The following is a 26,777-nucleotide window of genomic DNA, read 5'->3' as shown; positions in this document are numbered from 1 at the left end:
GTTGGTAATTATTATTTTTGATGCATAATTGTCAATAATTGAATAGGCCATGGGAATGACGCATGACTGGCTAGGCGACGACGGGCGTGACGAGTTTGTTTTTAAATTATCAACTAATTATGAGGTTTACCAAAATGTTACAAGTTGTGTACTGTGTAATTGTAAATAAAGAATAATAACAGTGACGAGTTTATCGACTCCGATGGTTATAGTTTTATTAATTTACGTTCACAATATTCTGACTGCGATATTTGTAGGTATATCCTTTGAAGATAAAATTTAAAAATTAATTGTGTAATTTTAATGACATTACTGGAAAATGTTTCTTTAAACGAGAATTGTAAAGTTCTTGCCAACAATGTAGGATTAGGACCTAGGTAGGTATCCGGGTACGCCCTCTAATCCATCTTAGTCTAACTTTCCCATCGCATAATTGCGATTACGCCTTATAAAAGGCAAAGTGTGTCTTGTATTCTCATTGCTTCATGAGCACAGGTAAGCCGAATATTGAATGACTTCTAGATCCATAAAACTTATAGGTATATCTGTAAGTACAGTACCAGGCCAAATTTTCTAACTATTTGTGTCTGAAAAATCACAATTAATCTGCTATTTGATAGAAAACGTGGCCAAACTTTCCCTAAACGTGTTGACTGAATCATGTTAAAATATACAAATAAGCTCGGTAGAATGTCCTTAATAAGTTACAGTTCCCATTTTTTCTAGAGCATTTAAAAAGGTAGTTTTTAAGGAAATAGGTAGTCATTTCCGATAGTCACGTGACGATATCATATTGGCTGATATTGTATACTAGCACGCTCCCATATATGACATATTATATCCTACGCCTACCTAAACAAACTAATATATACCTACTCTGCGACTAATGTACAATCAAGTTTGGATTTTTAAATTCAAAGTCGGTGCCTGGTTGGCCTAAGTGTTCGACTCGCATCTCGATAAGCAATGATATTCTGCAGGCAGAGCAAACTAGAAATACTCGTACGTACTCGGGTAAAAACCTAGCCGCGTATGTGAAAACGTCGCGTGTCGACGAGATTTCTTCGAGTCAAGGAGACAGCGTTCGCGAGCCGGTGACGCGCGGATGAGGCATTTTAATCATAGGCAAAACTAATGAAAGTAGTATTATTTTTCTACGCTTAGCCTTAATTTGTTAGATATAATACAAAAGTGATTGAACATTAAAGGATCATCTTATTAGGCACTAATGTGCGGCTAGCAAACGGTTACACTCAAAATACATACGAGAATATCTACACTACACGTATTGGGTCTTGAGTTTTACTATATTTTTAATTATTTTTTTAGTCTATATGTCTATCGGGAAACACTATTTAAGAGGTTTATTTTTATTGTATTTAATGAAATATAAGTATACTGAGATTAGTTTGGTCAAAGCTTTTATTTTGAGGCGTTTTGTCCTTCCAATATAGTAATAATAGTTAGACAATAATGATGAAGTTTGACTCGAGCTGTCAAAACGCTAAAAGCTTTGCCATGGCAGAGGTTACAAGGTTACATAATTTTTTATAATTTTTAGCGAAACATTTCATACCATTCATAAATATAAATAAACGCAATTGATATCTAACTACGCTTCATTCAGTAAAATAATGTGTTAAGGTTAAATAAATTCTGATACCCAATTAAGCGGCATAAATGCACGAACACGCATGCTTCCAACGTTGAGGTTTTTTGTTAAGTTTTACTTTAATTCAACCGTTAACTAGATTGATGTCTGCTTTCGTCGACCGATTTTATATACACAATTACAAAAAAGTGAGAACCATTTTCATGATTTTGTGTAGATAGTACACTTAGCATAAGTATTAGCGTGGAACCCTTGCTTACATATTTGCAATACCGATTTGCAAAAAAATTATGCTACCTATTCATTATTTTGGCACACCTCAAAAATGTTCAGATACATTTTGTCTTATTATTTAAGTTATCAATTTAATTAAGTTCAAATAATGCCTTCTCCCAAAACAGCGGTTGTGGGTTCAAACCCCGGCTCGTACTAATGAGTTTTTCGGAACTTATTTATGTACGAAATAAATGATTTGATATTTACCAGTCGCTTTTCGGTGAAGGAAAACGTCGTGAGGAAGCGGACTAATCCCAATAAGGCCTGGTTCACCCTCTGGGTTGGAAGGTCAGATGGCAGTCGCTTTCGTAAAAACTAGTGCCTACGCCAATTCGTCAGATTAGTTGCCAAGCGGCGGACCCCAGGCTCCCATAAGCCGTGGCAAAATGCTGGGACAACGCGAGGAAGATGATGAATGCCTTCTCCAAAAACCATGTTACATGAACGTCGTCGCCCAATTATCTTATAATGGCGTGTGCCGCCTATGGGAAAGACACAGACTTTACTACTAGCTGTTGTTATATTGCGCAAGCGATAATCGACCATGACACCATTCTAGCATTAGGTATCCTCGTGTACCAACGTAAGATGGACTACTTCTTAGCAAAAGAAAGGGAAAACTGTTTCGGTCCCAGAGGTCATGTTAATCTGGTTTAATTTATTATTTAATGTCATTATTATCAAGCTGTGTTAGTTTTGCAGATAAGCCGTCAGCCATTTTACTAATGATAGGGTTTGCTTGATTTCCTTAAATACGATGTAAATGACGTGATATTAATAACGAATTAAGGGTGTAAAGTAGGCAAAGCAGCATTAAGTTATTATGTTGTCATTATTGCGTAGTTTGGGTCTTGTCGCGGTTGAAAGAAATTTAAGTAATAAAAAGTGAAGGGATAGGATAAATTGTTGTAACCACAGATGAGATTTAGACCTCTATTTGAATAAAAAAACTCGATAATTGGCTGGAGTAGCTGGCAGTCGAAGTTGATAAGCGAAGACATTTTCTCCTTTAAACAATATTATTCTATGATGACTTAGAACATCTCGCCCGCTCAGCTACGGTTTTCCGCTGCTCATTGCACACTTAGTATAAAATAAAAACAGGAATTTGAAGTAAACACAACACAACGCTACCCCGAACTAACCCGTAAAAATTAGTGCCTGCGCCAGTACTTTTCTTTAGGGTGCAACTGGGAAAATGCTAAGATGGGAATGTTAATATTCCCAGGAACGTGAAATATTTCTGTGATCGCAAATTATATAAATTTCTATACCGTATTATTTCTCAAGATACCGCAAATTGTGCAAAACGTTTCAAAGGTCGTTGCGAAACCGCTGTCGTTGCTAAACTAATACAAAAACTGGTAGAGTTTTTCTAGTGTTTGAATCGTAGACAAGGTAAAGAAAAGATTGTTAATCCGTACAAAGCTGCGTTACTTATCATTCTTGTAGATATAGTAATTTAGGCAAGATCGCAATTGCAAAACGTAGAGAGTGTATATGAAATATAGTAATTAAAACAAACTTCTTAATTCTTCTGTAGCGTATTCAATTGATTTTTTTTTTAAACCGAGTTCTTTCAATATAAGTAATTTTAACTATAAAACTCCCGTGAAATTGTAACGATCAAAGTTATTTTAAAGGATATAAACAATTTTAATATCGGCCAATATATTTTATAAAGCATTTTAATTTACAATTTAGGCCGTAGCGTAAATCTATGTCTTACTGGATAGAGTAATACATAATTACAAGTAGACCAATTTGTGTTGAAATTGACAGTCTTTGAAAATAAATAAATATAATTACAAGTAGACCAATTTGTGTTGAAATTGACAGTCTTTGAAAATAAATAAAATAAATATAATTACAAGTATACCAATTTGTATTGAAATTGTCAGTCTTTGTTATTCATGTATCGTTTGAATAATACATCAGTTACATTGACATGTCGTACGAGAATTTATCACCGTTTTATGGATTATAGTAGATTTCACTTGATACTTAATTGTCTAGGATCGATTGAACGTTTATGTATGAGATGCGCTCATTTTCCTTATCAGTAGTGTTATAAATGAGTTTTAATGCAAAAAAGTAGGTTTGAACGTCTGTGTACTTTTCTAGTCTCAAGCCTTCTTCGTGGTGTTATAATATAATGTATGAATGAAGGTAGCTACAGTTAGCAGTAGTATTATAGTTCTCCACATCGATTTCGATGACGGCGACCTCAGCATCCGATATTAGTATCACTTCTGAATGTTCCTAAGATTTATTTTTATTTGTGTAATCGTAAAATGTAAAATTGTACAGTCGCATACCTTACTTACAAAGTAATTAAGATAATAATGTCGAAAAACCCTCCGCGTAAGCCCCTATTATTTTGATAATGAAAACGCAAATAATAGAGTTATTTCAGCATTTCATCTATTCGCTATAGAAATTAACTAGAATTTAGAATTGAAGAGAAGCGTATTTACCATTCGTAACAGAGTAATTTTCTTCAACAATTGGTTCCAACTAAGAGCGACAAAACTAACTGTAACCCAAACAGTTAAAAACTTATCGAATCAACGGAACGAAACTTATTTACATCTTTATATTTTCATGTATTTTACCGTAAAATAAATTCCAATGCATTGAAATAAAGGTAATGTCAACTTCTACGGTATGTTTTTGAAGCATTTGCAAAGGTTACAATTGGTAGGTATGGGTCATTGTCTGAGGACAAGGATTCATCTTAGTTTCTTAGGAAATATTTGTGTTTAGACGGACCGTTAGATGGCATACGAGAAACGTGCGGTTCATAGAAATAATGGTTCTTGAGTATTTCCAGTTATGACCAGTGGCAAGTACCGAAATGATGAAGGCTGGCTAACTCTAACATTGAAAAACCACTCGCAAGCATTTATGTGTGGTCAAGGAATTTGATTTGATGTGCCATTTGGTACCTTGCCACAGTAACAATAGTATGAGATCCCTAACCGTTTCATAACGATCATTGTGACATAGAAATCAGCCCATACCAAATTACTTAAGTATATTTATTAGCAAATCCAAAAAAAAAAATAGGGCCGGTTCACCAAACCGTCTGTAAAGTTCATCCTAGTTTGTTAAAATGTTGAAAAATTTGTTGATTGTGCGTAGTACAACTCGTCCTTAACCTTTCCTCTCCGTACAGTAGTATATAGTATTACCTATACTCTATACTACTGTATACTGAATATTGTCGTTTAGATCCTACATTACATCATCAAAATCAGAAGCATATATTGCGCACATGTTAGATAACATTTCATTTGTAATATCGACCCTGTACGGGCTGTAAATTAAAAATAAATACCAAGTAATTGATCACGAGCTTTATTGAGCTTACTGTGGATGTTGTTCCATTTGTGTAGAAATGTCTCATATTTATTTATTTATTTTATTAATTCATAATTTTTTTACATTCCAGGCCAATTTTCATAACCTGGCCTGTCGATAGACGCCCTTGATCCTGCAGAAACACGATCTCGTAAGCTGTGGGTCGTGACCACACGAAACTGAGTTATCTCTAGGAACTGAGATAGCATCATTAGGAAGAGAGCAATTCTGTACACGTTTCCTTTTCGCTGGAAACGGCCGGCGAGGTCTCTGACTCGTAGGCTCTATTTACCTTTATCTACGTAATGAAATCATTCTTGTACAATATGTAGACTATGTACAGTCAGCAAACAACATAGTTCAGTTACGATCGTTTGCAACTGTATAAATCCCTGCATATGAACTTCTATGTATTAGTGAATTAATTTTTATCATTACTAATTTTCATATTTTTATATTCTTCATAAAGATAAAAATATCTTATGGAATAGCCACTTGGGCACTATTTATACCTTTTTACTATCTTACCAAGATATATAAATAATGTGCCCCAAAAGAAAAATGAAGTATTCTACGAAAGCTCCCGTGAGGTATATTGCTTAAATAAAATTCATATTTTAAGACCAGAGGTCGAGCCTTGTACTTACTTTTAGCACGTTTAATAGTACTATATAAAGCTGATACACATGGATACCGACTTCAGAAAAGGGAAAAACCATTTACAAAAATCACACATACAAAGGATAAAATGAGTGAAATATATAAAGCCTACAATGACAAACACGTAGGACTAACGATGAAAGCCATATTTTAACTAAGTATGCACAATAGTTTTGCACATCATAATACATATGTTGTTATGTTTCGTGTAAATGTTTATGTTTATTTAATATTTAATAGTTCTTTCAAAACGACCAAAAGGACTACTTATAGAATCAATCAGTATCTTTAGGCGATGCTATTTTCGACAAGCCCTGTATACAATATAGTGTACACTTTGGCGAACTTGTACCGCATCAGAGGTTTCTAATTAAAAAATCAAACTATTAAATACCTGTACAACTCAGGTGTCTACCTATATAGGAATAAAGCAAACATAGATAGATGCCATTGAATTTCTAGGCATTCAGGCTAGGCGTAGCCATTCTAAACAATGTTGATAACACAAATCATAACTAAGGCTTTCTAAAGACCTCGGCCTGACAATGAGATGTTGGTTCTGATAACGCAGGCGACCAGTTCGCAGATCCGGCTGCGGTGTAGGTGTCAATGTCGCGGTTTCGACCCCGGCTGCTCGGTTGTTTTGGCCTATTTAACACTTGTTATTTATATCAGCGAGACGCTACTTTATTAGCAAGATTTATTTTTACTACTAAACTAAAGCACTACAGACACATCAAAAAGAACTAAAACAGATTTAGGCTTTTATGGATTTGAACCTACGACTAATAGTTTGACTGGATAAGGTCACGTGGATGACCTTAAATTAAGAGAGTTGAGTTTAACGTTGGATTGGTTTGCTGCAAATGCTAGCCATAATTTTTAATAATTTTACTCCTTATCAGAAATTAGTAAATAAAGATTTCTTTAACAGGTACCCATAATGAACAGTTAATCAGCTGCATAACCTTAAAATAATTGATTATTCAGAAAAAATACTTTAGGATTAAATTGAAAGCCTTTAATCGTTAGATAGGTAGGAGTATCCTTTCCAATTCAGAAATATTTTTAACGATGTCACCATTCGGCCACTAGTAACTTTGAACTCAACTTACAAAACAATTTATCTCAACTGTGAGCTAGTGCCCAGTATAATTTATGCTCAAGATCCTTAACAACAATGAGTGGTCGAAGATCACTTTTATATTAGTTCCACAGAGGCTATAATTTCCGTAGGTGTTGTGAATATCATCCCAAGTAGTTCTCTCGCTAGTTCGTCACGGCTCAATGCCTGCTGTAACGAGTACTCGATACATTCCGCTTTACAGGTCTTTCTAGTTGTTAGGATTAATATTTGTATCTAGCTATAGTTGTAGCGTATAGCCTGTTTACGCAGTGTCCATTTGTTTCTATATCTATATGTACCTACCTACATACGTATGCATGTATAGCGCATCGCGCGGACCAATAAACGTTAGTTAGCAACCGACCGTGTGCGTGTATCATTCTCTGAGTCCTAACCTCAAACCTAACAGTGACGACGATGGCTAAAATTTCGGTGGGCGTGTTGAGCATATTTAACCATGAAACACACGACTGGATAATCTATAAAGATCGGTTGGAGCAGTGGTTCGTCGCAAATGACATTGCAGGAGAAACAGCGGAGGACAAATCAGCAAGCGCTAAACGGCGTGCCATACTCCTCAGCAGCTTAGCCGAATGCACTTATAAGTTATTAAGAGACCTTGCTTTGCCAAAAGAACTCGGGAACTTAAACTACGCCGATGTTGTGCTTTTGTTGGATGGTCACTTCAAACCTAAAATATGTGGATTTGCTGAGCGGAATAGCTTCTACAGCGCCGTGCAGTCCGCTAATGAAACCTTTTCGGATTGGGCGGCCAGAGTACGAGGTTTGGCACTACATTGTGGTTTCTCTGCATCAACGCTCGACGACACCCTTCGCGACCGATTTGTTTTAGGTATGGTTCAGGGACCAGAACGCGATAAGCTCTTCACTGAGGCGATGTCTAGCCTCACATTTTCCAGCGCTTTGCAAACGGCGGAAAATGTTCGAAGCGCTCGAAAAGGCGCACGTGCCGGCGCAACCGGGGCCTCGGGCTCCAGCGCTGCCGACAACGAGCTTGGCGTACACAAGATGGCGGCCAGCAGGGCGCCCGCCTCAGCAGGCGCGCGACCCACCGGTTCTACTGGCGCTTCCTGCACAATCTGCGGCTACCGTGGACATTCGGCATCAGATTGCAGATTTGCTAACTCAATTTGCGATAAGTGTGGTTCTAAAGGACATCTTAAGCGCGTGTGTCGTAAAAAGTTTCCAAACAAAAAAATTAATTTCGTCGAATGCTGTTTGGATAGTGGTGATGAAGAAGGTAAGCATTTTGTCTTTAATATACGCACTTATAATGGTGAACCTATGCGGGAACATGTTTTGGTTAACGAGATGCTTGTTAATTTCGAATTAGATACGGGTTCAGCTATCACAGCTTTGTCAGATAAATTTTACTATAAACATTTTGCATCCATACCATGGTCTAAACCACCCTCAATATTGAGAGGTTATGATGAGAAGGTTTTGGAGACTTTAGGTGTGATGAGGTTACCATTTCGATACAAAAATCAAACGAGTGACATAGACGTTTATGTTGTTAAGAATGGAGGCCCTCCCATATTAGGTCGAGACTTTATATCAACATTTAATTTACAGATGTGCGCAATTCCTAAAAATGACTTACATTGTATCGATAAAGTACGTATTGACACCGATTTAGCAAGTATGTTCAGTGGCCAATATCCGCATTTGTTCTCAGATAAATTGGGCTGTTGTAAGGATGTAGTGGTACATCTTAACCTAAAACCGGAGAGCAAACCGGTTTATTGCAAAGCGCGACCGCTTCCCTTTGCTATTCGTGACAAAGTTGAAGCAGAATTGAACCGCCTTGTTCAATTAGGTATTTTACAGCCAGTTACTCATTCGGAATATGCCAGCCCTATTGTTCCAGTGTTAAAACAAAGTGGCAAGGTACGAATATGTGCAGACTTTTCGGTGTCAATTAATAAGCAACTGCTAGTAGATAAATATCCATTACCCCGCATAGAGGAGTTATTCTCAAAGCTGCACGGCGGGCAGCAATTCTCAAAGCTAGATCTTTCAAATGCATATAATCAGTTGCGGTTAAGTGAGGACTCCCAAAAGTACACTTGTATTAACACTCACAAGGGTTTGTTTACGTACTCGCGGCTTGTTTTTGGGTTATCTAGTGCTCCGGCCATATTTCAACGATCTTTAGAAACCATTCTTGCGGGCCTCGATGTATGCATATTTCTGGACGACATTCTGGTGACTGGTCGTAATAGGGCGGAACACTTGCAGCGGTTAAACGAAGTTTTTAAAAGGCTACAGGAGGCTGGATTGGTGTTACAAAGAGACAAGTGCTCGTTCTTCCAAGATTCCGTTTCTTATTTAGGTTACAACATTGACAAAAATGGCTTACATAAATCGCCGGAGAAGGTAAGAGCCATACTTGAGGCAAAAATTCCAGAAAATATATCCGAATTAAAGTCTTTTCTAGGTCTGGTAAACTATTACAGACATTTTGTAAAAAATGCATCATCTATTTTAAATCCTTTACATAAATTATTACAAAAAAACACGAAATGGTCTTGGACGAGCGAACATGACAATGCGGTATCTAGCATAAAACATCAACTAGCCTCAGACGTGACTCTGGCGCATTTTAATCCCAAAGCGAAATTATTTCTAACGGTAGATGCGTCACCTACAGGCTTGGGAGCGATTTTAAGCCTTATTAATGATAACGGGGTCGAGCAACCCATCTCATTTATGTCAAGGTCATTAACCAATGCTGAAAAGAAATATAGCCAAATCAGTAAAGAAGCTACAAGCATCGTATTCGGAATACGTAAATTCCATCATTATTTGTACGGCCGCGATGAGCCGTTTGTACTCAGGACCGATCATAAACCTCTACTCAGCATTTTTCGTCCGGATAAAGGAGTTCCGGAAGTGTCTGCTAACCGCCTTCAGCGGTACGCTTTGTTTTTATCAGCATACAATTATAAAATTGAATATGTTAGCAGTACGCGTAACACAGCTGATTTTCTTAGCCGTTCAGTGAGCGATACCAATGTTATTGACGCGACAGCGAGCGAGCGAGATGAAACAATTGACCGAGCCTCTTATCTCCATTTCATAATGGACGGCGATGTACCTATATCTATAGATAATGTTTACGAGGCGACGCGCGCTGATAGCATACTCTCACAGGTGACGGATTACGTAATGAACGGTTGGCCTAGTAAAGTAAGGGATCGTAATTTACAACCTTATTATATATGTAGATTAGAGTTATCTGTAGAGAGAGGTTGTGTGGTTAGAGGTTCTAGGTTAGTCATTCCCGGAACTCTTCAAAATAAAATTATTAATGAGCTACATAGGGGTCACTTAGGGATGAATAAAATGAAGGCTGAGGCTCGTTTGCGGTTTTGGTGGCCTAGCATGGCAGCGGACATCGAGCGGCGCGCGGCCAGCTGCGCGGAGTGTGTGCGCGTGCGACCTGCGCCCCCTCGCGCGCCGCTAGCTCCCTGGCCATTCCCACCGGAAGCCTTCCATCGCGTTCATATGGACATTTTGGGCCCTACGCATGGGAAGTACTTCCTAATAATTGTAGATGCACATTCAAAGTGGGTGGAGTGTTTCGATGTATCCAGTTCATATAGTAGTCGCGTAATTATAGAGAAACTTTGCGAAACAATGTCTAGATTTGGCATTTTCCGCAAAGTTTGCACGGATAACGGAACTTCGTTTGTATCTACGGAATTTGAGCACTTCTGTAAAATAAATGGTATAGAACACATCACTACCCCCACTTACAGCCCTGCAAGCAATGGTCAAGCCGAGATATATGTTAAACAAATTAAACTGGCAATAAACAAAATAATATCATCTGGAACGTCATTACGTAATATTAATGTAAAAATACAGGAATACCTATTTATGTATAGGAATTCTAAACATACTTCAACTAACATGTCTCCCGCAGAGGTTCTATTTGGGCGTAAGTTGCGGTGTCGCTTAGACTGGTTACATCTTACGCAATCATCCTCATCACCACTATCTGACTCAGCAATCGCTGATAATGTGTCGCGCCGCCAGGACTTGCAGACTAAATATTACGATGGTAAAAGGAATGTACAATTTTGTAACGGAGAAACAGTGTTAGTTAAAGTTTATAAAAACCAAAAATCGTACTGGACGATGGGAATAATAATCAAACAAATAGGTAAAACTATATACATTGTAAAATTAGAAAATAACAAAACATTGAAAAAACATGTAGACCAACTACAAAAGTATAGAGGGGAGGAGATAAGTGAAGAACAGTCACTGGCAGATCCAACGCCCCCTTCCGGCCCTTCGACTGAAAGTCAAGAAAACGAATCTGACATCCTACAAGCCCTTTTCTGGCCACCGCCATGTCCCCAGCAGGTAGCTCCAGTACCCGAATCGGCGCCTTCGCGAGAACGTCAGGAGGCGCAATCAGGCACAGCGCAGTTGGGACCCTCGCCACCTCTTGATTCACTTACTACGGACAGTGATACTGACATCTGCCGTGCCACATCAGTGACTGACGAGCCAGCCATGTTGACCTCGCAGACATCATCGCCGAGCCATAGCGTGGAGAATGGGTCGGCTCCAGAGGAAGATGTTCAGAACGATAACATCGGCCTAAGTCCGGAAGTGTCGCATGTGAATACGAGGCCACGGAAGCCCTTTAATTTTGGTGATTATTTTTGAATTTAGTGTAAGGGAGTGTTAGGATTAATATTTGTATCTAGCTATAGTTGTAGCGTATAGCCTGTTTACGCAGTGTCCATTTGTTTCTATATCTATATGTACCTACCTACATACGTATGCATGTATAGCGCATCGCGCGGACCAATAAACGTTAGTTAGCAACCGACCGTGTGCGTGTATCATTCTCTGAGTCCTAACCTCAAACCTAACACTAGTACAGATTTTTTTTATTTAAAACACATACAGTCATATATGATGCATATGTCAAAAGTGCATAATACGCACATAAATCTTACTATTAAAAAGACCTGGTTTATAAAATATAAATGTAACAGAAAATTGGTATAAAATAAAAGTAATAGTATACTGCAGGCTACGTTAGTAGATTTACGAATTGGTTACTATGTTCTAGACTTCCTAGACGATGTGAAAGTATAAATATAATGATTAAAGTTTGTGTAAATTTACATAGTGAATTGGTAACGGAGGAGTTCGCGAACGAATTGTATTCGTAATTATTTATTTTATAAATACTTAGAAGAACAAAAGAAATCAAGAAAAAGTTAGTATGTACCTATATTAATTACATTAAAAGTTTATAGTTTGGCAAACAGCGCCACTAATTTTCAGTCGTGCCTATGTACAATTATGACAAACAACTTATGACATAACATAACATAATTTATTTAAAAACACGTATTATATATATATATATATATTTACTTTACTTTTACTTAAAAATAAGTGATGGTATACATGTGCCTTAACTATGTTTCCCTGTGTGTTTATTTTATAGTAGACTAATATATCTTATAGTAGTACTATTACTCCTATAATAAAACCTATAGCTACTATAATATATTGTCATATTTACTTGCTTTGACTGATTTGACTCTAATATTGTCGAGATTATACTTAACTACTTATACCTTTCTAGCTTATGTCAGAACACACCTAAGTAGTTTTCATAAATTTCCATGCTTAAACAGCTTAAGTAGCATTCCTAGTCGTCTGATGACAGTTCGTAATGGTGTATGTAACAAACATATAGCATTTCAAATGATATTAACAAACACGTGTGAAGAGGTGGAATGCATTTACTGCAAGTCCTTGTGTGTTGAGTGAGATGTTTGTCTTAATTTAACCCAAGTGACAGTCCGTTCTCAGTTATGGTAATATTTGCCTCTTTATTTATTATTTAATTACTTAATGGTGCTTACAAAGGCTTCTTTGTTCTTATGATATTTTTATATATAAGTAAGAAAACATTGTACTTATATCATCATCACCTGAGGCATTACAGCCGCGGGCGGGCCTTAGCCTGGTCAAGCAAATCTCTCCAGTCTGATCTATTCGTGGCTTTCCATCTCCAACTTGTCACTCCTGAGGTCCCGATATCCTGGTATACGCCGTCCAACCATCTGAGCTTGGGCCTGCCTTTACCTCTGCGGCGCTCCGGTCGGCCTTCTAGAAGGCGTACCGTACTTACCAAGATTTTTTAAATTAAATTAATCCTTGATTCTTTGTTCGATTGTAATGTAAGTCGGAAAGTGCAGCCTGTGACAACCTTGAGCGCTAAGATGAGAGGGACTTATTTAGTTCGAATACTAAATATTATATTTTTTTTAATAACTGCTATTATTATTATACTGAAGTTAGGTTAGGTTACCTAATTTCAGTATTATGGTTTTTAAGCTTGTTTTAAAATTTCACACTTTTATAATTGTGAATGGGTTCAAATGGCTAAACGAACTTTCTGATGAGTACGGGTTGGAGTGCGGAGTGAGACAAGGGGGGTTGACGTCTCCTTCGCTTTTCAACCTGTACGTAAACCAGCTGATCGATGAGCTGAGTAGCACTGGAGTCGGCTGCTCAATTGACGGACATATTGTCAACAGTATTAGTTATGCAGACGACATGGTGCTACTTAGCCCATCGATTTCAGCACTCAGAAGGTTGTTGAGAACTTGTGAAGAGTATTCTAAGTTGCACGGCCTCCTTTACAATGTAAAGAAAAGTGAGCTTGTGATTTTTCATCCAAGGAGTCGAAAAGTGACGACTATGCCCCCAGTGCTGCTCAATGGTGTAGGCCTCGCCAGAGCTAAGCAATTTAAGTACCTCGGCCATGTGGTGACCGAGGACTTAAAAGATGATAGCGATATTGAGAGGGAAAGGAGGGCGCTGGCGGTTCGCTGCAACATGTTGGCCCGCAGGTTTGCACGATCTAGCATTGAAGTAAAGATTACTCTCTTTAAAGCCTTCTGCCAAACTTTATACACGTGTAACCTGTGGGTTAATTACACGCAGCGAGCCTTTAACGCCCTCCGTGTACAATATAACAATGCGTTCAGGGTGTTGTTGGGGCTCCCGCGCTACTGCAGCGCCTCAGCAATGTTTGCGTACGCGCACACGGAGGGGTTTGGCGCGGTGATTCGTAAACGTATCGCATCACTCATGCGCAGGGTGCGCGGGAGCCACAACACCATCCTGAGGGTCATAAGCGAGAAAACGGACTGCCCCATTCTGGGACACTGGGTTCGAACGCATGCGCAAGTGCCGGGTGTTCCAGGGGGGGGCAGATACTTAAACTAAATTATTATTATTGTTATTTATTACTTTTATTTGGCATGTACAATACTAACATAGCTTAAGTGTTATGTAATTATTATTAATACTCACTATGGATTCTGTCTGAAATAAACGAATTTTATTTTTATTTTTTTTATTTTTATTATTATTTGCGTCTATGTTCGTTAGTATCATTAGCAAAAATGCAAATTAATAATAAACACGAAAAATTAAAATAATATTAGGTACTTTATACATTCTAAAAGAGATTGTAAGACATTGTAAAGAGACGTTGTATAATGTATTGTTCTTCCTAATGGGTCCAGTAATTTAAAAAACTTAATCGCATATAATTACGTTTACGTCTGTGGTCAGAGGCAGACAAATATTTAATAAAATGGTCAAAGATGCGTATGCAACATTCTACGAACTCAGCAAGTACCGAACGTAGTTAAAGGTGAACATGAATTCAAAGCTGCATTATTGCATAATAAACATGCATAAAAGAAAAACGATACCGAGGCCGTTGCTATATCAGATATTGTTTTATCACGATATGCCATAAACCCGGGTCGAATCAAGGTAAACTTAACACGGACGTGGCATAAATGACAATAGGACACTAAACATTTTACAATTATTTGACGACTGTGTTTGTAATATATGTTTACGTTGGAGATATATTAAATATCTTATTGGTTGTTTAGGCTTGTTTGGTTAACATTTTATTGGAGCGATCTTTGAAAACACATAGATGAGGAGTCGAATCTTTTTTTGCAAATCGGCGCTGATGTACTAGGTACCTACCTAAAGTGGACCTACCTATGAAGTACCAATACCAAAGTAACCAAATATCATTGTGAGAATGCTGCTCATGACATCATCATCAAATACATACACTCTTCAATAGTGTATAAATACCTAAGTAGAATTTACTTTCGTTAAATCAGTCAATTCTTTCGCTTTAGCTTGCGTGATTTCTACTAACATTGTTAAATCACGATAAGCGCCCAAACGCATCTCGCGGCAACATTCTCGTAACAAAAACATGCTCACTACATAATTGTTAGATTTCTTAAAGATATATTTTCAACAAAATTAGCAAAGCATGCTCGGAGTTATCTTAACTGTTTCCGTGCCTTCAATCATCGCCGTGAGAATAGGAAGAACTTTCTCCTACGCTTTTTGTCGCGACGTTTGTTTGCCTTTTGTCATTGCTCAAAGTAAGGAAATTTGGGTCGTGGTAAGAAACCACTATAGAAATTCCTGGAATGGAAACATAGGTAAGGTTTTGTGGTAACGCTTTATGTGGTAGTGGGTGATCTATGGCTTCGTTCATATAAGTTTAAAGCAACTGAGTAATACAACGAACTCTAACGATACGGTATTGTGATATATACAATAAATTACCAAACGCAATATAATATTACGCAAACACTGAGATATTGGGTCATTGATCGTTGTTTTTATATTGTTAAATAGGTACATAGTACACACAGACATACAGAGTCATGTGTTTATCTTAGATCATTTTTAAATGCCTTATAACAAACTACAACTACTTATAAAGTATCTTGTATTCGAATTTAAATTCTAATATTATTTTGCCATTTCTTTTTTAATCTATGGTGTTATGATGTTATGTTATCCTATAAATGTTTTTTTGACACTAACATGTGATCTTTACTTTTATTGTTTAGTCTGTTTGCTTTATTCATAAATACACAGGTACCTACAGCTGAAATAAGTACCTACATGACGATATTAGGTATAAAATTTTACAGAATGGTTGAACATCTTTATATCAGTGACGCCTCTTTGTTAGCCATTGTTGGTTATCTTGTGCGGTTTTTGTTACTTTTTTATTAGATTATAGAGGATAGGATTATAAAAGCGTTTTATTAACTTTGAGCTTATTTTCATCTGTGAATAACATTATTTTTAAATACATAATTTTGCGCTCAGCTAGATTAACCAAACAAGCTTAATGCAATTTTGAACATTGCCGCTTATTTCTTATGAATATACCTATTTCCCCTAATAGCGTAAATATAATTCATAATTACGCGATGTTGTATTAAAACATATATATTAGTGGCCTTTATTATAATTTGTATGCATAAAAAGTTACGAAAAAGCGAAGCAGGAATGCCTGTTTGTTTGGGCAGGTGCTTCTCGCCTTCTCGTAATGAAAGACCGAATTTATGTCGGTGATGTAGCCTACTTTTGTATTCATTTGGGTTAAAGGTTTTAAAATTATTTGCTTGCTACAGTCAAATGGTGGTAGTTTTAAGTTAACTATAAATTTACTTGAATATTATTATATAATACTAACTAGTATACTAACTAGTATACTAACTTACTACCATCTATTATGAGGATACTATTAGCTACTGCTTAATTCTATGTATGAATTGTTTTCCAACTTGTTTTGTCATATATAAAAATACATAAATGTAGGTTTTTTAAACACAGACGTAGACACACGTAACTAACTAACTGCTTTGGCTCAGCGATCCAAAAAGAATCTTGGCCTCCGAAACGAGAGAACGCCACCTGTCCCGATCCAGCGCGGTTTCCTGCCATGAATTGGCATTCAGCCGTACAAACGTAAAGGGAGTGGAAAACACGACGAAGTCTGGCTAGGGAACTTCACACAGCAAATCATTTACAGAGTTCTCCCCGGAACTAACGTCATGTTTTCGAAGGCTACGGCAGAGAATGTCACTGCTTATCAGCTTTTATATTTAGCCATAGGAGACATTTCGGGCAGCTTTCCCGAAAACTACTATGTGAATCCTGTTTACAGCTCAGACAATCATCTGTAAAATGATGTGGCCAATCATAAGATAAATAAAGACAGGAAGTGGTCCCTTTCACACAATCTATTCCAAAAAGAAATAATTTCGAATCGTAATTCTTGCGGTATAAAAATGTAACATTTTACGCATGCCACTTTCCACTAAATTGTTGTTAAACTATAATAATTAAAGTGTAGTTAATGAAATTTAAATAATTTTTGCACATTTGTAATAATTAAGTGAGAAATTCTGCAAGTTCCAAGTTTCTACTTATGCGTGTTTACGCAACACTAATGATGAAACATTTTCTTACTTGAACTTCTGACACTAAGCCTATTTATTTGATATTATATCGTTCTTTTCACATTATTTGAATAGACTTGTATTATTTTCACTTAACACCTGAATGAGACTTAGCATGCAATATTTTAATGTCAAATAAATTTTTGTAAAGAGTATATTAACTGAGAAATAAAATAAATTACACTTTTCCGGTGTAATTATGTGGCTAATACGTTTTTTAAATGTCAAATGATGTTGTAAGACCATTAAGATGAATATGGACTACATCTGAGACGCAAGTCTGTGCTTTATAGGCGTTGTGTAGGTCATTAGTTCAAGTTCGTAGGTAAATTGTATGCAATGATGTTATGAAATTATTATGTCTCGGAACATTACCTCGCTAAATTGATGCAAAGTTCTGCAACTAAGTGATATTTGTGATCGTTGAGAATCGCCCGTGTGTCCAGATTTAAGCATGCTAAATAAGTTGTTTTAGCGGCTGTAGATGGCTAGCCTTAACTATAAAACTACGCTGACACTCATTATTAAAATATTTAAAATGGACCCCTCAGTAATTTAAATTGATTTTTGTTCAATACTGTATATACTGGGTATTTCATTCCGTTTCTAGGATGGTCAGCTATTTCTTATTATGGTACGAGCCAACCAGTTGCAGGTGTTGCTCCTCGGTGTTCCTCATAACGGATCGAATCCTGACAATTAACTAAAATAACTCGTGTAAGTTAAATATTTTATACATGAAGATTGAAGCTAATACCCAAGCCAGGCTCGCATAAGCTGGTTTTTTATTTATTTAGTAATAACAACTTGAATCTATCATCACAGGCGATTCATAAGTAACAATGGCATTTGGTATAGTTCGTGTCTTCCACGATGACGCGCAGATTTGTCAAATCTAACCTTTAATAATGTGACAATTCGAGTCGAGGCACACGTTGTCGTGAATGACACGATCTATATGTTAGTATTATTATGTTACGGTGTAATGAGACGAATAGTACATAGTTATTTTCTCGCGGCAACTTGATCACATTAACGCCGTCGAAGCGTTAAATACAGATGACCGGTTTGACTTCTCGGCTTCTTTTTATTGGGGTTCGTTGCTATGAAATTATCAGATGCCTGTAATAAGCGTAATATACTTATTAATCACTATTCGATATTTTCATCAATACTTTGACGACCTTTTTGACGACCGGTCTGGCCTAGTGGGTAGTGACCCTGCCTACGAAGCTGATGGTCCCGGGTTCAAATCCTGGTAAGGGCATGTATTCGTGTGATGAGCATGGATTTTGTTCCTGAGTCATGGGTGTTTTCTATGTATTTAAGTATTTATAAATATTTATATATTATATATATCGTTGTCTAAGTACCCTCAACACAAGCTTTATTGAGCTTACTGTGGGACTTAGTCAATTTGTGTAATAATGTCCTATAATATTTATTTTATTATTTATTTATTTATTTATACTGTAATAGTTAGGAACGCTAATATATTTTCTGTAAGCTATTAAAATAAACGTAATTCCACTTTTCTGAAAGGTATTTAGTTACAAACTCGTAGTTTAGTAGATATCAGAAACGATGGCACTTCAAAATTGAAGAAGTAACCCTGGATTATGTAATATGGCTGTATACATAACACAAGTTTATATTCTATATTTAATTTTGATGTACCTAATTCCTATATTTTTAGGGTTCCGTAGCCAAATGGCAAAAAACGGATCCCTTATAGATTCGTCATGTCCGTCTGTCTGTCCGATTATGTCACAGCCACTTTTTTCCGAAACTATAAGAGCTATACTGTTCAAACTTGGTAAGTAGATGTATTCTATGAACCGCATTAAGACTTTTACACAAAAATATAAAAAAAACAATAAATTTTGGGGGTTCCCCATACTTAGAACTGAAACTCAAAAAATCTTTTTTATCAAACCCATACGTGTGGGGTATCTATGGATAGGTCTTTAAAAATGATATTGAGGTTTATAATATCATTTTTTTCTAAACTGAATAGTTTGCGCGAGAGACACATCCAAAGTGAAAAAAATGTGTCCCCCCCCCTGTAACTTCTAAAATAACAGAATGAAAAATCTAAAAAAATATATGATATACATTACCATTCAAACTTCCACCGAAAATTGGTTTGAACTAGATCTAGTAAGTAGTTTTTTTTAATACGTCATAAATGATACGGAACCCTTCATGGGCGAGTCCGACTCGAACTTGGCCGCTTTTTTAGTTCTGTACGTACACAATAGAGGCAGAAGGCCACGTTCTCTTTACCAAAACTATAAGATCCATCGATTCCGTGGTATCATATACTATTTTGTATTTAAGTCGGCGGGCGCGCGCGCAACGCATGCCCGATTAGAAAGCACGTGAAAACGACATTATGTTCCGATTAAATTTGGTTAAATCGCAGACGAAAGTCGCCCCACTCCCGTCGGTGCTCTACCGATCTGATAGTCGGTGCCGATTTTGGATAACGTAACATATAAACTTGCTAATTGAAATGTCAGAAGTTAATTAAGAACTCTTGTATAAAAGATAATATGAATTTTATTATCGGATTGACATTTCGTCCAAACAGTCACAGCTATTGCCATATTATTATTGAAATAGGTAAAGTAAAATTAATAATGCATATCGTTCCGTCAATGTTTTGACGCTCACATCTAGGTAGGTGTGTCTATTATTAGATTATTAGGTTGAACTGGTATAGTATTTATCCGGATCCGGGGCCTTGATCCAATGGATCATCCGTATTTAGATCCATTCTGAATTGAAAGTTTAAGGGCCGATATTAAAACATGAAAATTATCGTTTAAAATTGAGTTTTAATTATCAATGACAATAATCGAATGAAGTGTCGCGCAGACTTTTTCTAACCGCGCAGACAATTTGCGCGGAGATGTGCGCAGCAGCTACAGGGCTCCCCCTCAAGCGAAGCGTACTGGTCGTCTGATGGATCGACCTGACCGAGTACACTTTGCCGGAGGTTCATTACCAGGTTCATGCGGATTCACCGTGTAGGCGGGCTTTAAACGGTCAATAGATACTGCGACAGCCCGTCCCGGCAATTGAATTGTGAAAACTTTATTACTACGCTTCAATACTGGATAGGGCCCTTTATATGGAGCTTGCAGCGGCTTGCGCACTGCATCTTCTCGCAGGAAAACATTCTCGCAATTTTCCAAATCAGCATGCACAAAAATTCCTTTACTATTAGGGTGCACTTTTTGCGTAGGCTTGAGATCATTTATGGTTTGCCGAAGTTGTTCGACGTAACCAAAATTTATGACAGGATTTACAGAAATGGATGATGAAATAAAGTCTCCTGGCAAACGGAGTGAACAGCCATACGTAAGTTGGGCCGCGCTGACACCAGAGTCACTACGCAGTGCGGAGCGTAGACCAAGCAGGACAGTGGGAAGTTCTTCGACCCATTTATCTCGATCGCACAGCCGCGCCATAAGAGCTGCCTTAAGGCATCGATGCCATCGTTCAATTTTACCATTGCTCTCTGGATGATATGCTGTAGTGCGCACTCTTTCAATGCCAAGTAATTTAGTCAATGATGAAAAAAGTTCACTTTCAAATTGACGGCCTTGATCAGTTGTTATAGTTGATGGGCACCCAAAACGTGCGATCCATGCTTCGTATATAGTTTTAGCCACAGTTTCAGCAGTTATGTCTCGAATGGGTATTGCTTCAGGCCAATGCGTTGTCCTGTCTATAATTGTGAGTAAATACCGGTGTCCAGCCGATGAAATACTCAGAGGACCGACAAGGTCAGTATGTATATGTTGGAAACGTGCGCTTGGTGTGAAACATCCGACGTTGCTGTACGTATGACGCTGAACTTTTGATTGTTGACATTGGATACAAGTTTTAGCCCAAATGCCGACATCCTTGTTCATGGATGGCCAAAAAAACCTCTCTTGTATCATCTTCCTACTAGTCCTGATACCTGGGTGACTTATATTGTGTACGGCATCAAAAGCTATGCGGCGTAAATCTTCAGGTATGTAAGGTCTAATGGCGGATGTAGAAACTTCACAGTATATTGGTTCTGCTGAGTTTGGCAAAATGATTTTCTTTAATACAATATTCTGTTTTAGTAATAAATGCTTGATAGACTTGTCATTCTGCTGTAATTGTGAAAGTTTATCGTAATCGATTACAGATGGCGTGGTGATAGTCTCAATGCGTGACAAAGCATCTGCGACCACGTTATCTTGACCACTTACATGCCTGATATCGCTGGTAAATTCGGTAATGAATGACAGCTGTCTGGAACGGCGGGGAGTTTCTGACTCAGATGACGTTTTCATAAGTGCGTATGTCAGCGGCTTATGATCCGTAAAAATGATTAACTCGCGGCCTTCGAATATTTTTCTAAAATGTTTTACAGACATATATATAGACAATAATTCTCTGTCGAACGTACTGTATTTTTGCTGGGCACTTGAAAATCTTTTTGAAAAATATCCCAACGGCTGCCATTTATTATTAACCCGTTGCTGAAGTACACTTCCCGCGCTCTGGTCGCTAGCGTCACAAAAAAGAGCTATAGGCGCGCTATGAGAAGGGTGAGCGAGCATCACTGCATTGTTTATAGCTTTCTTACATGCGTCAAATGCTTCATCCGCTTCAGGGTTCCACTGTATGACAGTTTTATCGCGTTTCTTGCAGTTGTGCAAAAATACGTTTAATGGCGTTTGAATTTGTGCTGCGTTAGGGAGGCTGTCGTGGTAAAAGTTGACCATTCCAAGAAACCTTCGTAGTTGTTCGATATTTTCAGGTTTTGGGTAACTGTTAATAATTTGAATTTTGTCTTCTGGTGGTTTAATTCCGTGCGGTGTTACTGTGTAGCCGAGGAACTTGACAGATTCTTTACCCAGCACACATTTTGAGGGATTGATTGTGACACCGTATTCGTTCAGTCGTTGTAGGACTGTCCGGAGATGACTTTCGTGAGATTTGGCGTCCTTTGACGCGATGATGATATCGTCGATAAATGGAAACACATAATCTAGACCGGCAAGAACTTGGTGAATAAATCTTTGAAACGTCTGTCCGGCGTTTTTTAAACCTTCTCTCATCATTGGAAACTCAAAAAGACCGAACGGAGTAATTATAGCGGTTTTATCGATATGATTTTTGTGCATAGGTATCTGCTGATACGCCCGGTTCAAGTCGATTGTACTGAAAATATTCATACCATGAAGTTGATAGGTAAAATCTCTTAGTCGTGGAACTGGGTAACGATCTGGCTTTGTCACAGTGTTTATGCGTCTGTAATCTCCACAGACTCGTATGTCACCATTTTTTTTAGGCACAACGTGGAGTGGACTTGCCCAGGGGCTCTTGCTAGGTCGACATAACTGTTGCTCTATCATGTGATCGAATTCCTTTTTGACCGCGAGATACCGATGTGGGGGTAACGGGCGTGGGCGTGAATGTACGGGAGCTCCACTGGTCTCGATGTAGTGCTCGACGTTGTGCTTGGGAGCACTCTTCATTGAGGATGGCCTTATAATATCGGGAAATTCACTGAGAATGTGATGATATTTTTGTTCAAGATCAATACTGCAGATCGTTGGTTGCGAAGTCTTACAGATTGGAGTTCTGACAGCAAGGTTTGTTTTCTTGTCGACCAGACATCGTCCGTCAAGATCGACTAGCAATTGGTGGTACTTCAAGAAATCAGCGCCGATGATTGGCTTACTGACTGCTGCGATAATAAACTTCCATTTAAAAGAACGTTTTAAATTGAAATCTAAGTCCAATATCTTCTCACCGAAAGTGGGTATTACGCTGCTGTTTGCTGCATACAGATTGAAGGAGGTCGATTGGCCACGGAATCCTCTAGGCTTTGGAATGACAGATATATTTGCGCCAGTATCAATGAGGAATTTAATTTTTGTGTCTTGATCAGTAACGAACAGGCGGTGTGAAGTATCCCATGCGCTAGTTTCCGCCTCAGCTAACGCAGGCACTAGTTTTCCTTGCTCTTCTTGAAATTGCAAGGGATTGTGCACTTATATGCTGAGTTGCCAAAACGTCGGTGATAAAAACAAATGTCACTCGAGGAATGTTGAGGGTTTTGAAAATTGGCAAGCGTGCGAGAATAGGGACGACTAAATCGCGAAGCATTGAATTGCGGAGCTGAATATAAATTGCGGCGGTACTGTTTTTGTTGAATCTTGATCTCGGCGACTTCACGAACAAGATAGTCCAGCTTGTCTTCTAACGTTTTCTGCGGCGGAGAAACTTGACTGACAGTCGTAGAAGTAGAAGGCTGTACCGAAATTGCCGATATTTCTTTACGTGTTTGTTCTAGAATTTTATCTGCCATCAGTGCTATATCGTTTAAGTTAATGTCTTTCATAATTGTATCGCTAGTGGCGACGACGGATCGGACGGATAGAGGCAGATGGTTGGACCACAGGATGCGGAGAGCCGTTTCGGAGACGTTGCTATCGGCGAGGGTTTTCATTCTGCGCAGTAACTGAGATGGCTTTAAGTCGCCGAGCTCCATTTCGGACAAAAGACGTTGCAAACTACGTTCTTTAGACTCCTCGTAAACGGTAATCAATCGGTTTTTCAATGTTTCGTACTTGTTGGTTTCAGGCGGTTTTAATAAAATATCGCTTACTTCGTCCAAATCGTGACGTTCTAATTTTGCTATTGCGAGCTCATACATTGCCTGGTCGCCTTTCTTGAGAGGGGCGACGATAGATTCAAACTGCACGAACCAAAGCTTTATTTGGTCGCGCCATATTGGTGGAATACGAATGTTGGTCGCAATACCTGAGAGCTCTTGAATCGGGCTCGAAACTGCAGGTTCAAACTTTTCATTGTTTTCGTTATCTGAAGACATGTTTTTAGAAGGCTGGGTGCTGCTCTGTATGCGGGGTCACCACTTTAAGGGCCGATATTAAAACATGAAAATTATCGTTTAAAATTGAGTTTTAATTATCAATGACAATAATCGAATGAAGTGTCGCGCAGACTTTTTCTAACCGCGCAGACAATTTGCGCGGAGATGTGCGCAGCAGCTACAAAAGTATTGGTCACCTACGACCAATACGTGCATGTTAAAAATGGTTTTACCTACAGGTGATAATTTAAATGTCAAAATGAACTAAGTATGTTAAACGGAACATGACATAATTTGATTTCGAAAAATTAGTACATTATGCTAGAAGAAAATTGCTTCTCAACCATTGGTACATTTAAAAAAAAAAACGTAACAATCTCAAATATACACATTATACAACAAATGATATTTATTTGAATAAATAAAGAGTTATTATTTATAATTATATGGAAGATGAAAGATAACGGATAGGCAGATAAAAGTAACTGTTATACTATATCGTTACACTAATCAAAAGCTACAAGCAAACCTCCGTGGCGCTGGTTTTTAGTGGGAACATGATTTACTTACAGTGAACGAATGACGACTCTGATACAAAATAAAACATAACAAGCATTTATTTTAAATATGGAGAGGAGAGGATACGGTCTGATAATTGGATAATTTGTTTCTATGTACCAAATTAGCTATAAAATCCTCATTGTTAGGACGCCCATTTTCATTGACAAAAATAGTCAGACCCACACCTAATTATTTAAAAACAAATTTCTAATAATTTATTATAATGAACCAATAGTGGCGTAAACTGACTCGTCAGCTTGATCGTTCGCAGACGCCTTCAATTTAAATATACATACTTACTTAAATATCGATTAATGAAAACCGATACCCGTGGATTGTAATGTTAATCCGATATTTCCTGTTTGCAACGCAAAACGCAACCGATCCATATATGTCCATATGAAAGGCTTAGGAATGCCAGGCAACTTGTCGTGGTTATTAGGTTAATAATTTATATATACTTGAAACATGTATTAAGAGAGTTATTTTTATTGGTCTAGTAAGTCAGTTAGAGTAGGCACCATTTTTTCAAGACTATCCAGAATACCTGTATAAGTAATAATTAAAAGAATACCGAGAAAGCTCCCTATCCAGAAGATGGAACATCGTCGTCAAAAAATCGAGCTAGCTCCTAGTCCTCCTAGCTCCAGCTACTATACTTTGATACCCAAGGCCAAAACCCTCCAGACTTTGTCAAAGGTTAACTGGAAGAGATCCCTTATACAGATACTTTCGCCTTTACACATTGTTCTGATTGTAATTTAGAAATCCTTTTCTCTTCTTTCTCGCGTTGTTCTGGCATTTTTGCCACGTCTCATGGGAGCCTGGGCTCCGCTTGACAACTAATCCCAAGATTTGGCGTAGGCACTTGTTTTTACGAAAGCGACTGCCATCTGAACTTCCAACCCAGAGGGTAAACTAGGCCTTGTTGGGATTAGTCCGGTTTCCTCACGATGTTTTCCTTCACCGAAAAACGACTGGCAAATATCAAATGATATTTCGTACATAAGTTCCGAAAAACTCATTGGTACGAGCCGGGGTTTGAAGCGACCTCCGGATTGCATGTTTAAGTATTTTGAAATCCTTTTGTGTAGGTACATTAAATAATTTATATTTTACGTACAGTCGTGGATTTTAATTCTTGAGCCATAATGTTTGTACTTTGTATTGTGGTATCGCTTGCAGACGTTTTTGCTAAATAAAAAAAATACATATATACTTTGCAATTATAAAAACACATTCACGTATGTATGTTAAAATTTTAAGTGCATTGTCATGTTAATTTAATCTCCAATGCTTTATGTTGATAACAATACATTTTACAAAATGAATCACTGTCATTTAAAAAAATATATCGATATCAGCCATAGACTAAGCACGTCCAGATACATGTTAAATCGAGTAAATCGCATATCGTATCTAACGAAACGGCCCAATCATGCACCTACGTGCTGGCACGCAGAAATCGTTTCCGTCAATAGAGAAACGTACGGGCCATGTACTCTCATGCGCAAGAACATCCATAGATAACCAGCATAACCTCAAAGAATAACAAATATACGGGATCGCAGACCACTCTTATACTGGTTCTCAACGCACAGGAGGCGATTGAAATGACATCCAGCCTGCAATCTTGTAAAATACAGTTACCTTAAAACAATGGAGTAAGGGACAAAATCGCATTGGTCAATTCAGCTGTAAGATTATAAGATGTTTGGTGTACAGCGGTCAAAGTCCGAGTAATAAATCGATTGTTTGTGTTCTAGGTTTCCGTTTTGAGTAAACTTGTGTGAGAATGCCTATTTAGGTATTTTATGGATTAGGAAATGGACTTCCTTTTAGAAAGGCTGTACTTGTAGGTATAATTTATAATGCGTAAATTCTAACATAAACGAGAAACAGTTTCTGCAG

The 26,777-nt window shown here is 37.8% G+C and overlaps 3 protein-coding genes across 3 annotated transcripts in view; all 3 read left to right on the top strand.

Moving 5' to 3' along the window:
• The window catches only part of LOC133523708 (uncharacterized), a 215,318-nt gene that overhangs the window by 20,955 nt on the left and 167,586 nt on the right, over positions 1-26,777 (top strand). The window lies entirely within an intron of this gene.
• On the top strand, positions 7,249-11,241 carry LOC133523707 (uncharacterized). Its single transcript, XM_061859390.1, has 2 exons — positions 7,249-8,298; positions 11,103-11,241. Exons 1-2 carry the CDS (start codon positions 7,455-7,457, stop codon positions 11,114-11,116), a joined length of 858 nt encoding a protein of 285 aa, XP_061715374.1. The 5' UTR covers positions 7,249-7,454; the 3' UTR covers positions 11,117-11,241.
• Positions 13,428-14,336, top strand: LOC133523886 (uncharacterized). Its single transcript, XM_061859640.1, has one exon. The coding sequence runs from the start codon at positions 13,428-13,430 to the stop codon at positions 14,334-14,336; it is 909 nt and encodes a 302-aa protein (XP_061715624.1).

This window comes from Cydia pomonella, chromosome 12 (assembly GCF_033807575.1).
Source record: "Cydia pomonella isolate Wapato2018A chromosome 12, ilCydPomo1, whole genome shotgun sequence".
Taxonomy (NCBI): domain Eukaryota; kingdom Metazoa; phylum Arthropoda; class Insecta; order Lepidoptera; family Tortricidae; genus Cydia; species Cydia pomonella.
Note: the sequence above shows the minus strand (reverse complement) of the source record. Positions and strands in the feature narration are given on the sequence as shown.

Bases quoted from the DNA above. Each gene is read 5' to 3' on its own strand.
- LOC133523707 (XM_061859390.1), top strand. From the start codon at position 7,455: ATGGCTAAAATTTCGGTGGGCGTGTTGAGCATATTTAACCATGAAACA.
- LOC133523886 (XM_061859640.1), top strand. From the start codon at position 13,428: ATGGTTTTTAAGCTTGTTTTAAAATTTCACACTTTTATAATTGTGAAT.